The 14,006-nt window shown below is 42.4% G+C and overlaps 1 protein-coding gene across 2 annotated transcripts in view; it reads right to left on the bottom strand.

The window, feature by feature from the left end:
• LOC123999030 (collagen alpha-1(XI) chain-like) overlaps nucleotides 1–14,006 on the bottom strand; it is an 84,342-nt gene that overhangs the window by 23,513 nt on the left and 46,823 nt on the right. For both annotated transcript variants that reach the window (XM_046304359.1, XM_046304360.1), the window contains 23 exons: nucleotides 13,155–13,208; nucleotides 12,984–13,028; nucleotides 12,643–12,696; nucleotides 12,332–12,376; nucleotides 11,344–11,397; nucleotides 10,820–10,864; nucleotides 10,330–10,383; nucleotides 9,490–9,534; nucleotides 9,185–9,238; nucleotides 8,720–8,827; nucleotides 8,369–8,422; nucleotides 7,981–8,034; nucleotides 7,419–7,463; nucleotides 5,911–5,964; nucleotides 5,568–5,612; nucleotides 5,244–5,297; nucleotides 3,786–3,839; nucleotides 3,235–3,288; nucleotides 2,996–3,103; nucleotides 1,842–1,931; nucleotides 1,439–1,492; nucleotides 1,100–1,207; nucleotides 574–681 (listed from right to left, as the gene is read on the bottom strand). In XM_046304359.1, coding sequence (XP_046160315.1) covers nucleotides 574–681; nucleotides 1,100–1,207; nucleotides 1,439–1,492; nucleotides 1,842–1,931; nucleotides 2,996–3,103; nucleotides 3,235–3,288; nucleotides 3,786–3,839; nucleotides 5,244–5,297; nucleotides 5,568–5,612; nucleotides 5,911–5,964; nucleotides 7,419–7,463; nucleotides 7,981–8,034; nucleotides 8,369–8,422; nucleotides 8,720–8,827; nucleotides 9,185–9,238; nucleotides 9,490–9,534; nucleotides 10,330–10,383; nucleotides 10,820–10,864; nucleotides 11,344–11,397; nucleotides 12,332–12,376; nucleotides 12,643–12,696; nucleotides 12,984–13,028; nucleotides 13,155–13,208 — 1,440 coding nt within the window. The remainder of the gene's footprint in view (nucleotides 1–573; nucleotides 682–1,099; nucleotides 1,208–1,438; nucleotides 1,493–1,841; nucleotides 1,932–2,995; nucleotides 3,104–3,234; nucleotides 3,289–3,785; nucleotides 3,840–5,243; nucleotides 5,298–5,567; nucleotides 5,613–5,910; nucleotides 5,965–7,418; nucleotides 7,464–7,980; nucleotides 8,035–8,368; nucleotides 8,423–8,719; nucleotides 8,828–9,184; nucleotides 9,239–9,489; nucleotides 9,535–10,329; nucleotides 10,384–10,819; nucleotides 10,865–11,343; nucleotides 11,398–12,331; nucleotides 12,377–12,642; nucleotides 12,697–12,983; nucleotides 13,029–13,154; nucleotides 13,209–14,006) is intronic.

Below are 14,006 nucleotides of genomic sequence, written 5' to 3'. Positions count from 1 at the left end.
CACACACACACACACACACACACACACACACACACACACACGCACGCACGCACGCACGCACGCACGCACGCACGCACGCACGCACTCACACACACACACACACACACACACACACACACACACACACACACACACACACACACACACACACACACACACACACACACACACACACACACACACACACACACACACACACACACACACACACACACACGCACACACACATGCACATGCACACGCACACACATGCACATGCACACGCACACGCACAAACACACACACACACACAAACACACACGTTTCAGAGATATAGAGACACACACACACAAACACACACGTTGCAGAGATATAGAGACACACACAGCAACCCATACACCTCCCACCCACACAACATCAAGGTCAGTAGGTGAGTGGACTCCATGGCTAATAAGGACAATAGAACAATTGACTAGCAATAAAACACCCCAGCAGTGCTTCAGGCCTTGAGGGCCAGTAGTTGGATTCTCCTAAGTTGTCCCTCTACGGTGGTATGGTACCTACTGTGCTGTAACTGTGTACAGGTGTAAGTACCTTGTCTCCGTCCTCTCCTGGAGGCCCAGCGGGGCCAGCAGCCCCGGGCAGCCCCACAGGCCCCTGCGCTCCATCCTGTCCAGCCGGCCCGATGGGCCCCTTCTCTCCCTGGGGAACAAATGGATGATGAACCACCGCCACTATTCTAGTCTCATATTGCACCATGACATATTGATTAATAGATAACACAGAGAGAGTGGAACATGCACACACACACACACACACACACACACACACACACACACACACACACACACACACACACACACACACACACACACACACACACACACACACACACACACACACACACACACACACACACACACACACACACACACACACACACACACACACACACACACACACACACACACTATATTATTACACATATAGTACAGAGGAACCCACACATGCTGTTTATTTCTCAGTAATGAGCAGTGATGTACATGTGTCCATTTAGAAATAGACACTAGCGTTGCGTAATAAAAAAAAAACAAATAAGGAAATGATCAAAGGTTCTTACTGGCTCGCCCTTTTCTCCCATTGGTCCTCCAGGGCCGACCCCACCAGAGCGTCCGGGCTGACCAATAGCACCAGCCGCTCCAGAAGGCCCTTTCTCCCCAGTGGCACCCTGGGTAATGACACGACGGGGGAACAGAGAGGTAAGAGGACAACATCACATGATTCACTCTTTCATTTAGTACACTGGTTATGATCTCCATGGTAACAGCCTCCCACTCTACATGTCCTTGTTGGCTATAGACCACATACGGACCAGGATGGGGGATGGAGGTGGAGATTAGGGGTGTAGCATGGGGAAAATGGGAATTAAACAATTGCTACATGATGAAATCCAATTTACCACTGCTCCTGACAGACCGGTGGGTCCTTCTCCTCCTTTCAGTCCAGCAGAGCCCTAGAGAGAGGCAAGCATACAGAGGTGAACCAATCAGAGCCTTCATCACAGGAATTCTAACCAATCAGTTTCCATCCCACTGTCAGAGTATACAGTTATCAGATGGTCCACCATCAGTTAATTCAAGTAAAAGACTTAGGGTTAGTTTCCCAGACCCAGATGAAGCCCACTCTTGGACTAAAAAGCAGCATGGTCAATGGAGAATCTCCATTAAAAAGCCAGGAAACTGGCCTTCAGTGATTTTCACATAAAACACTGGGTGCTATACAACACAGTAGTACTTTACATCAGAGTAGAATGTAAAATGTCAGAAGGGTGAAGGTCAAGAGATGTGAGGTGGGTGTGTTACCATGGCTCCAGGGCTGCCCCTGCTCCCTCTGAAGCCTCGGAGCCCAGCGGGGCCACTCTTTCCTGGAGCTCCAGACGGACCCGCGTCTCCCTGGAAACCAGAACAGACAGACAGACAGACAGACAGACAGACAGACAGACAGACAGACAGACAGACAGACAGACAGACAGACAGACAGACAGACAGACAGACAGACAGACAGACAGACAGACAGACAGACAGACAGACAGACAGACAGACAGACAGACAGACAGACAGACAGACAGACAGACAGACAGACAGACAGACAGACAGCATCATTTCCAATTCCCCATATATTTTGGGGGTAAATATATATATATATCCCTATTCAAACATACATACACATACATACCCATATATATACTCTATCGTTCAAAGGTTTGAGGTCACTTAGAAATGTCCTTGTTTTTGAAAAAAATTAAATAATGTCCATTAATATAACATCAAATTGATCAGAAATACCGTTTAGACATGGTTAATGTCTAGACATGGTTAATGTTGTAAATGACTATTGTAGCTGGAATCAGCAGATTCATATATGCACAAAAATACACATACATACTGTATATGCATACATACATATACACACTTTTTTTAGAATATACCTTTATTTTTCCCCTCAAACCCTACCACTCCTCCCCCAATTGGAGTAAAGTAATAAACAATAACACTTAGGCTTCTACCTTCAGTTTATACATATTATACACATTTTACAGACACAATCTATTTTACAATAGTTATATTTAGTTTGTTTTTAGTACTTCCTCTATTTCTGATCCAGTTTGATTTCTATTTGTAACCTGCTATTTCACAGCAGGCCTCTTATGAGGTGATAAATCACAGAGACCAGTGCAACAGCCACATCAACAGAGAGGAACATCCATATTTTATGAGCGGTAATGTACGGAGCACAGTGAGGTATAGAATGAGGAATTTCTTTCTCCCCTTTATCAGTTTGGAAATTTGTGGGAAGGATAAATCCCTTGAGGTGAGGCGACCTACCTCGTTTCTGAGAGGGTCCTGGAGGAGACATGTATGATCTTCTATAGATTGCTTTTATGATGATAATAATGATAGTGTTGAAGATGATGATGGTGAAGTTAATTCACTGAAGATGAACACGACGGACTCACCTTGGGTCCCTCCTTGCCTGCCGCTCCGGGTAAACCCGTCTCTCCAGGGGGTCCTGGTGACCCAGGGTGTCCTCTGTCGCCATTAGGCCCAGTCTCACCAGATTTACCCTAACGACAACCACAGAGACAAAACAAGACAGGAGTTCTCATTACCTCACAGCTCTCATTTATTGGTTTGATTCTCATTGTGTCACAAAATAACTACAAATGTAGTTCTAATCACTTATTGGATAACTCACCTGTGGTCCGATCACACCCGTTGGCCCATGTGGACCAGTCTTGCCTTGGAAGCCCTAAGAGAGGAGAGATGACAAGTGAGAAAATAGCAAGTGAAGCCGTGACCCAAAGCAAAGAGCTGAGAGAGAAAGAGACAGCCTGACAGAGAGAGAGAGAGAGAGAGAGAGAGAGAGAGAGAGAGAGAGAGAGAGAGAGAGAGAGAGAGAGAGAGAGAGAGAGAGAGAGAGAGAGAGAGAGAGAGAGAAAAGGACACAATGAGAAAGAGAAAGAGAAAGAGAAAGAGAAAGAGAAAGAGAAAGAGAAAGAGAAAGAGAAAGAGAACAAGAGAAAGAGAAAGAGAGTTATGGATAGGATTAGTAGTCTTCAGTATGTAGTCCACTCTAGCACTTCAGTAATTCAGCATCCAAGCCATAGCTTTTGTCTTGCTTGTTGTTGTGGTGTTATTAGGGGTATTGATGAGTGTTGAAATCTATGTCCATATTTGGACAATGGCGAAAAAGTAACTAACAACCACGTAATTTCTGGGTCATCATAGAATCCCAGTTTAACTCACTGGCTCCCCTCGCTGTCCTGGATGACCTGGTAGTCCGTCTTTTCCTGCCGCTCCCTGAAAAATAATTGCACTTTTATTAGCATAGACACACATACACACTAGATAGAGATAAAACAGTACATACAGACACAACATAAGACTGGAAAGAAAAACAGAGACATGTTAAACAATGCAGGGGCTCCCGAGTGGCTCTTGTCACTACAGACCCTGGTTCGTTTCTAGCCTGTATCACAACCGGCCGTGATTGGGATTCCCATAGGGCTGCGCACAATTGGCCCAGCGTCGTCCAGGTTAGGGATTGGCCGGGGTAGACCGTCAGTGTAAATAATAATTTGTTGTTAAAACCTCTTGAAACTAGGGGGCACTATTTTCATTTTTGGAAAAATAATGTTCCCAAAGTAAACAGGCTATTTTGTCAAGACAAGATGCTAGAATATGCATATAATTGACAGCTTAGGATAGAAAACACTGTACAATTTTGGTCTGTGAGTATAACATAAATTATATTGCAGGCGAAAGTCTGAGAAAAATCCAATCAGGAAGTGACTCATGTTTTGTAAGCTCTGCGTTCCGATGCATACCTATTGAGCAGTGAATGGGATATCAACCAGATTCCTTTTTCTACGTATTCCCCAAGGTGTCTACAGCATTTTGACGTAGTTTCACGCCTTTATATTGAAGAATGAGCGTAAACGACTACATTGCGTAAGTGTCCAGCTGAGGGCTCTCAGAGTAATTCTTGCATAATAGACAGAGGTAGCTATTTTTCCTCCCGGTCTTACTGAAAATACAGCTGTCCCGGTTGATATATTATCGAATAGATATTTGAAAAACACCTTGAGGATTGATTATAACAATGTTTGCCATGTTTCTGTCGATATTATGGAGCTAATTTGTAATATTTTTCGGCGTTGTCGTGACCGCAACTTCCGGTCGAATTCTCAGCCAAACGTGAAGAACTTACGGAGCTATTTCGGCTACAAAAATAATCTTTATGGAATAAAGGAACATTTGCTATCTAACTGGGAGTCTCGTGAGTGAAAACATTCGAAGCTCATCAAAGGTAAACGATTTAATTTAATTGCTTTTCTGATTTTCGTGACCAGGTTGCCTGCTGCTAGCTAGGCATAATGCTATGCTAGGCTATCGATAAACTTACACAAATGCTTATCTTGCTTTGGCTGTAAAGCATAATTTCTAAATCTGAGATGACAGGGTGATTAACAAAAGGCTGTGTTTCAATATATTTCACTTGTGATTTCATGAATATGAATATTTTCTAGTCATATTTTTTGTCCGTTGCGTTATACTAATTAGTGTCAGTTGATGACAAGTTCCCTGGATCCGGGAGCGGTAGCTCCAAGAGTTAACTGACTGTCCTAGTTAAATAAAGGTTAAATAACATTTTTTAAATAAAATACATAAAAGCTGCTTTTTCATTTGACACATCACACTTACATTAGGTCCCTTAGGTCCTGCCTCGCCGTTCCTTCCCTGTGGTCCTTGGGGTCCCTGTATGATCAACCAGACAACACAAAGACTCAATCCAGTTGACTATCTTTACCAGTAGGTATCGTACACTGTTATGTATCTGTGAAGCATAATGATGCTTTTTCCTAGCAGGGTGTATCATTGAAATATTATCACCCTATGCCAGCTATTATTGGATATGGTATTATTTGATATGGTATTATTAGATATGTTATTATTATATATGCTATTATTAGCTGTGTTATATTATAGCTCAACTCTGGTGTTGTTGTGTGTCAGACTGGAGATTACCTGGTCTCCTGTGGATCCTGGTGGGCCTTCGTGTCCAGAGGTGCCCTGATTGGTGGATCATGTAGAAGGTGGAGGATTGAGGAAAGAGATAAACAGTTATCGAGTCTGTTGGTCTATTCATTCATTTGATGAAAATATATATTTGTAACCATTGTTAATCATTTCATTGGTGGTCTTTTGAAAGGACTCCTGAAATAACTGATTTCAGTTTCAAACATGTAGCTGCAGATTGTAAGTATTATCACTTTGCACCAGATGGCATGGCATTCTGTGCTGAACAGTAACACAACAGCGCCTGTTCCTTCTCTCGTTATGAGACAGCTGTGCACTGGCCTAAACCCACCTTGTCTCCTGACTTTCCTGTTGGTCCTCTTGCTCCTCTACCCCCTCTGGCACCCTATGAAAAAAAACATCAACATAATCCTTCTTATGATAACAGAACTCATCCATAGGAGAAAGATAAATGACAAGGGGTGAATGAGAGTTCCTATGACGTAAATCAGTGGTCGCCAACTGGTCTGGTTTTATGTTTAAAAAAAACAACAACGATAAAGCCTTGCGTTTTGTCATGAGAATTTTCTATCCCAATGATAATAACTGACAATCAATAACTCTGACCAATCCCCGAGATCTGTAAGAACATGGGTTTAATAATAATTAATCAAAGAATCAGCTTATGCAAAAAGATAGTACAGTTTATTCACGAGAACGCTCTGAAGTCCATTATACAAAGACATCCATTTTATAGCTGCGCACATACTTCCACACAAACAGTAGGTATCCTACGCACATACATACACACAAACAGTAGGTATCCTACGCACATACATACACACAAACAGTAGGTGAGTTTTATCCTTCTCCATAGTTCTCACCACTGTGTATCACTACCTAGCCGACAGTTCCATTCCCTCGAGATTAGGGAAACCTTGAGAAGTCTCAGAGGCCAGGTCGGTCCAAACACAGTTCAATTGATCATGTTTTTTTTCTTCAGCACACACATACAAGTTCAAATCCTAAACTATGCCTTGCTCAGACAGTCTGTGTTTTTCCACTATACAGATACATTGTTTAATCTAATTCTGACTAAAACTACACACATCATCAGATTAGAATTTTATGATTCTAATCATTTTCATACAATTACAAGGTTTCAGAGCGGAATTATTTAATCATTATCTTTCAACATTTAAATGATTTTATCACGTTCCTATTTCTTAAAATGAGTTTAGTGCTGGTGGTAGGTGCACTTGATTCAGCAGCCCTGGTGCAGGAAAGGCAAAGTGTTTCCATTTTGAACCATGTCTGAAGGTAGAATTCCAGGACTTTCAGGACTTTCAACACTTTTATAAGCCATTAAAAAGCTACCCATCAGATGCAGGCCATGAGTCCAGTAAAATAAATGATTATAAATGATGAAATGATTATGCTCACTCAGCTGTGCCTCACAAGTTAATATGACAAATGATCTACTGCCAATGTGATCATATACCTACAATTTATAAATATAATTTCTAAATAGTCTGAGAAGAGCAACATTGGCAGGGCAATTCAAGCATAGTGATAAGATATTGGGCCTATAGCCTACTGCACAAACCTCATTGCTACAGAATTGGTTAATGTTATGTTGCATAGGCTTTTTTTTAAGTCATGTTTATTTTGTTATCTGAGCGGTAGATCTCGGCTTGCATTTTGACTAAGATGCAAGCCGAGATGATGACGGCTGATTGTAAATGAATGGTGTACAATGTCAGTTGGTGAGAAACCGTGACTCACACCTCACCATAGGCCCAATGCAATAGAGATCAACAGATGTAGATGCTGTAAGACCAGAGGAGAAATCTAACTCACATTAGGACCTCTCTGACCCCCAGTTCCTGCTTGACCAGATGGACCCTGCAGAAGAAAAATCCAGCATTATTACGATCACTTCAGTTGTCTATCAGTGAAAACAGTACAGGCAGTTCACCAATCTTTGGATGGTTAGAGGAGAATTACAGTAGAGGGTAAAATGCGGTTCAATATGGTTCAATACAGTTCAGTATGGTTCAATACAGTTCAGTACGGTTCAATACAGTTCAGTACGGTTCAATACAGTTCAGTATGGTTCAATACAGTTCAGTATGGTTCAATACAGTTCAGTATGGTTCAATACAGTTCAGTATGGTTCAATACAGTTCAATATGGTTCAATAAAGTTCAGTATGGTTCAATACAGTTCAGTACGGTTCAATACAGTTCAGTATGGTTCAATACAGTTCAGTATGGTTCAATACAGTTCAGTATGGTTCAATACAGTTCAGTGTGGTTCAATACAGTTCAGTATGGTTCAATACAGTTCAATATGGTTCAATACAGTTCAGCATGGTTCAATACAGTTCAGTATGGTTCAATACAGGTCCCATGGTTCTCACCCGTCTTCCTTTATCTCCCAGAACCCCGGCAGAACCAGGGAACCCCACGGATCCCTGGAGAACACACACAGAGGTTAACCATCTACAGCCTTACATTAATCATGCATCAACCACAACATTTAATCAACTAATAATTAACCACAGTATCGAATTAAGCAAAATCTAATCCATAAGTCAAACACACTGCCTTAAATACGCCATTAATCAACCTGCTAATGAATTGTTGTCACTAATGAACTATTAATAAAATACCTATTTTTAAATCAGCCATTTATCATGCTTTATGTTTTATTTGACAGCAATGAGCTGAGCCAAAGAAATACACATTTCTTTGTGTTTCTAAGTTTTAACGTAAAACAAAGTTTTAAAGCTCTTAATTGGACTTCACCTTGGGCCCCTGTCTTCCTGGGTATCCTGGCAACCCTGGGACACCCAGTTTACCCTGAGGAAGGAGAGACAGAGCGAAAGAGAGACAGAGAGAGAGAGAGAGATTAACAGAAAAAGAGGAGTGGAATCATTATGGTCGACTTGGCAACATTGCCAAAAACAAAGTGCATAATGTATGCAAATACTGTATGACATGGTTTTAGCAGGGTGTTCATGTGATTACATGTACTGTAGCCGACACAGTGAACACGCATATATCCATACATCTGCATAATCCCAATAACTCATACATATTGCATAACCAGACACATACAGTACTGTATATGTTACTAGTGAAATAATGTTCCTGTACCTTCTCTCCAGCTATGCCAGCACCTCCAACCTCTCCTAGGGGTCCCAACTGGCCCTTAGGCCCCTCTGGCCCATCCTCTCCATGACCTCCGGTGACCCCGTTCTCACCCTACACACACACACACACACACACACACACACACACACACACACACACACACACACACACACACACACACACACACACACACACACACACACACACACACACACACACACACACACACACACACACACACACACACACACACAGATAGGGAGAGAGAAAGAGACAGAGAAAGAGAGAGAGAAAGAGAGAGGAAGAGGGAGAGGGAGAGGGAGAGAAAGAAAGAGAAGACAGAAGACAGAAAAGCAGGTCAGACTAACTGAGATCTCATCTCATTCTACATAAAATACCTTATTTGTTCATAATGAGAGACAGCTCTGATCTGAAGCGTGTGTTAGTCTGGCGTGGGTACACTCTCACCCCGTCTCCCTTGAGGCCCATGTCCCCTTTGAACCCGGGGAAGCCATCTTCACCCTGCAATGTGAAGAGGAGAAGAAGACAGTGATTTCTAATGATTCATGATGATTCATGAATCACAGTACCGAGATCTGTCAGGTGTCTGATCTATTAGATCTCTATGGGGGATGTCATAATAAACCACGAAGTAGAAACGAGATGCCTTTACAGTATCTGACAGTGAGACAACTGGTACTTTGACTGTGAGTAATCACGTCTATTCTTCAAGTTTTACAGCACAATTACTGTGAAAATGACTCTTTTCTCACCTTTTCTCCTTTACTCCCCTTCAGACCTCTCACTCCATCAGCCCCCTGTGAAACAGACATTCAAATACAAATACAATCATAACAGACCACAATATCACTGATAATCACCATTCAAGACGATACTGTCCTACATTACTGTATTCAGAAGTAAATAAAAGTACCGTACTATCAACAGCATGCATGGGCTGTCACTAAACCATGTTTTTATTGTATTTTACTGTCACAACTATTGTAAGAAACACCGTGATTTGAGAATGGAGAAGGACTTATGAATGACTATTGATTTGCTCTTAACCTGTCATTGCCCTGCTATTGACCAGTTATTGGCCATCTATTAACGATTGCAGACGAGGTCAGCTTGCGCCTTAACAACAGTGACCTAGAGGTGGAATACTGGTGGTGTGAATATTACTTTGAGTGAGCAAGCAGCCATGATGCAACACCCCAACCTATCCTCGCAAGATACAATTTGAATTCCATGTGCATACGCTAAATTCACACATACGCATATACACGAGTACACACACACCCACACGCTCACACACACAAAACACCCATACCCATAATCCCACCCCCCACACACATAAACACCTTCCTCTCTTATCCAACATTGTAATTTCTACTGTCCATCAAACGTTATTCCCACTGTCATTAGATCTCCTTCGGAGAATACACCTGCTCTCTCTGAACCTGTCAACTGTCAATCACACACTCACACACACTCCACAACATGTCCATCACAGGTAGAGAGATTGAAATGTCTGAGGGAATGGCTATCTCTGTCAGCACGGTACATTTGAGGACATTTCAACCGTGACCATTACATAGCATCTGACTCACCTTGACACCTCGAGTCCCTGGATAACCAACAGGCCCTTGGGTTCCAGGCAAACCCTGTATGACAAAACAACATCAGGATTCATCTGTCTGAAGAGCACTATCCATTATACAGATGCTAGTGAGCAATTGTGTTGGGCGAATGTAGTCAAATCACACAATTGCAATGAGTGATTTTGACTGGACAATGACGATGAGTGTACTTTATGATCAATACCATACCGCTGATGAGCGGAGTGGATTGATGTGACTGCGCAATGACGATGACATTGTGAAAATACAATGTTGAAAAGGATGAGTCAACGGGAGTGAGCGTACAATGATGATGATGATGATGATGACAGTGAGCTAACGTGGACAAACATGATTGGAGTGGAAGGGAGTGTCCGGTGGCTACGCATTCAGTGAACGTGATTGGATAATATGGACGTTTATATGACAGCACAGTGGTATGATGACCCAGGCAGGTCTAACGGGCTGTACTGTAACTCACATTGAGCCCCTTCTCTCCTGGAGGGCCTTCTCTTCCTGGATGGCCCTGCACACATTGAACAGACATAGCATATTAGAAGTCTTATTGTAAGACATTATAAAGGCTCACACATGTTTATAACAAGTAATAAAGCATTGTACCAGCCGGCGGTACCTTACTATTATAACTATCCACAGATCTCCAAGTCTGTTTTTAGAACCAATCAATGGGGCTTGATGGACAGTGCAAAGCAAAGGGAATACAGCACACCGTATAGGGGGACTTGGAGGGTGCTGTGTCTGCAGAACACGACAGTGCACACGAAACATAAGCCCTGTTTCCTGTTACGTAAAGCCATGCGGATGGACGTTTAGCTAAGCCCTTTTGTAAACAGATCCATCATTCAATAGAGCTAATTGAAATGCTGCGTTGGAGATCTTTCCTAATGCCTTCTGTTCTCCCCTGCTGGTGGAGAAGAGGTATTTCACCCTGGTAAGGTCAGCGCTATCGGTGCTGCTGAGGAAGAATCAGATGGATGTACTTACAGTTGGGCCATCGATACCAGAGAGTCCCTGCAGCCCACCGTACCCCTGGGGACCCTGTGGCGGACAGAGACAGATCCTCAGTGGTGAAACTTACTGTATATACAAATCAATCTGAAGGGTAACAACCAGACTACAACAATGTGATACAGGGTATATGTGTTTTTGACTATGATTAGCCTCTAGTGCAGCCATACTCAACCGGCGGCTACCGACTTTAAAAATAAATCATTAAAAAAACTTGGGCTTTTAATTTATTAATGTGGTTGAGAGTTGTAACAGTAGAATGCACAAGGTGCATTTCTTTACATGTGGTAGTGTATGGGAAGTTGTCCTCTTGTTATGTCATTCACTGACAGGCATTAGAGATCTATTTCTAACATGTCAGTTATGTATAGTTGATCAACTAACCCATGTTAATCTTGTAGTTATCATGGACAGATTATATGCCCATGGGGGCCCCCATTGATTTTGTTGACTGAATGATTTTGTTGACACAAAATTGAAGGAAATGAGCTTAAAACTGCACAATTTTCCCTCCGCTCCATGACAAAATGTGTAGAAGAATTGTCGGGAAATTATTCAAATTAAAAAATGGCTAAATGTTCTTTCTGCCAACAAGAGGAGAGTGAACAGTCTGGGGTCATATGGGTCACGACTCACAAGGTTTATTACTAGACCGATGAAGACAATATCCATCCGGACCTTTACCACCTAGGAAATAGTAGTTGAGTAGCCCTGCTATAGTGTGAGGAGGCTCTGGTGTGTGATAGCCTCAAAACTGACTCCCAGCCTGCCTGTGTGTGTGTTCCAGTTTGTGTTTCCTGGATATTAATTTCCTGTCATGTGTCCTCTGTAATCTGAAATGGAGTCAGGAGTGGCTGATACTGGGTCACAACGTTCAAGGCCAGCCTCCCCTGGAGGCGTAGCTGATAGTGGTCACAAGATCAGGTCTTTAAATCTGATAGGAAGAGAGATGCACAGTGCCTACCTTCTCTCCTGGCAGGCCGATGGGACCCTGAGAACCAGGAAGGCCCTGGACCAGAACAAAGCATTAATCGGGTTAATATGTGTGTGCATGTGTGTGTGTGTGAGGGAGAGAGAGAGAGAGAGAGAGAGAGAGAGAGAGAGAGAGAGAGAGAGAGAGAGAGAGAGAGAGAGAGAGAGAGAGAGAGAGAGAGAAGGAAGATAAAGAGAGAGTAGAAATAGAGAGACATAAGGGAGTGTTGAGACTGTGTTTTTTATGGATGATGTTTTTGACAACATGTTGTTGTGTGTTGACATTGTGTGATTACAGGTTACCTGTAATCCAGGATTTCCTTGTTGACCGCTGGGCCCTGTCTCTCCAGGTGGCCCCTGAGACAAAACAACAAGAAGTGTCACACACACTTTGTCTTCACACAACCCTGGTCACATGGTCAGAGCCCCACATGCTAGGAATCCTAAACAGGGTCATGGGACTGCTACTCCACTGTGGTCAATGCTTTTGTAGCTGTTTACTTTAATTAATACAAGTCACTTTCATTCCACAGGTCTGATTGTGTTTCTAAACACCATCTTTAGGAAGCTTTTATTCACCCATTATAGTCATCATGGATCAACTGTTGTCATTTTGAGTCCAAAGTTAAGTTTAAAATACTGACCAGGTTGCCCTTTGACCCTTGAACTCCATCCACACCCGTAATACCCTGAAAGAGAAATACTTCTAATCAGATTTAACTGTATTCAATGTTATCTATTAATATCAGACTGGTTTGAAGGGTGGTAAATTGCCCATTGAACAGCATTAAGTTGAAGGTTGGATGTTGACTTACTGGCTGCCCAGGTGGCCCAGGTGACCCTCTGGGTCCGACAAGTCCTCTGGCACCCTAGAGTCAAACACAGTACACTGATCAATACTCTATCAGGTTCATATAAGTTCATGTATATTTATATACAGCCTCAAATTATGACAAATACAGGTACAGTATACAGTACCAGTCAAAAGCTTGGCCACACCTACACATTCAAGGGGGTTTCCTTGTTTTTACTATATTCTACATTGTAGAAGGAGTTATAATAATATATGCCATTTAGCAGACGCTTTTATCCAAAGCGACTTACAGTCATGTGTGCATACATTCTACGTATGGGTGGTCCCGGGAATCGAACCCACTACCCTGGCGTTACAAGCGCCATGCTCTACCAACTGAGCTACAGAAGGACCACAAGTACATTGTAGAATAATAGTGAAGACATCAACACTATGAAATAGCACAGATGGAATCATGTAGTAACCAAAAAAGCGTTAAACAAATAAAAATACGTTTGATATTTGAGATTCTTCAAAGTAGCCACCCTTTGCCTTGATGACAGCTTTGCACACTCTTGGTATTCTCTCAACCAGCTTCACCTGGAATTCTTTTCCAACAGTCTTGAAGGAGTTCCCAAATATTCTATGCACTTCTAGGCTGCTTTTCCTTCACTCACTTTTTCTTCACTTCACCCAAACCATCTCAATTGGGTTGAGGTCAGGTGACTGCTACCATGTTGTGTTGCTACCATGTTGCTGTCAGTGTTGTGTTGTCTCTCTTGTCGTGATATGTGTTTTGTCCTATATTTATATATATATATATATATTTTTTAATCACAGCCCCCATCCCCACAGCAGGAATTTTGTCTTTTGG

The sequence above is a fragment of the Oncorhynchus gorbuscha genome, linkage group LG16 (genome assembly GCF_021184085.1).
Source record: "Oncorhynchus gorbuscha isolate QuinsamMale2020 ecotype Even-year linkage group LG16, OgorEven_v1.0, whole genome shotgun sequence".
Taxonomy (NCBI): Eukaryota; Metazoa; Chordata; class Actinopteri; order Salmoniformes; family Salmonidae; genus Oncorhynchus; species Oncorhynchus gorbuscha.
Note: the sequence above shows the minus strand (reverse complement) of the source record. Positions and strands in the feature narration are given on the sequence as shown.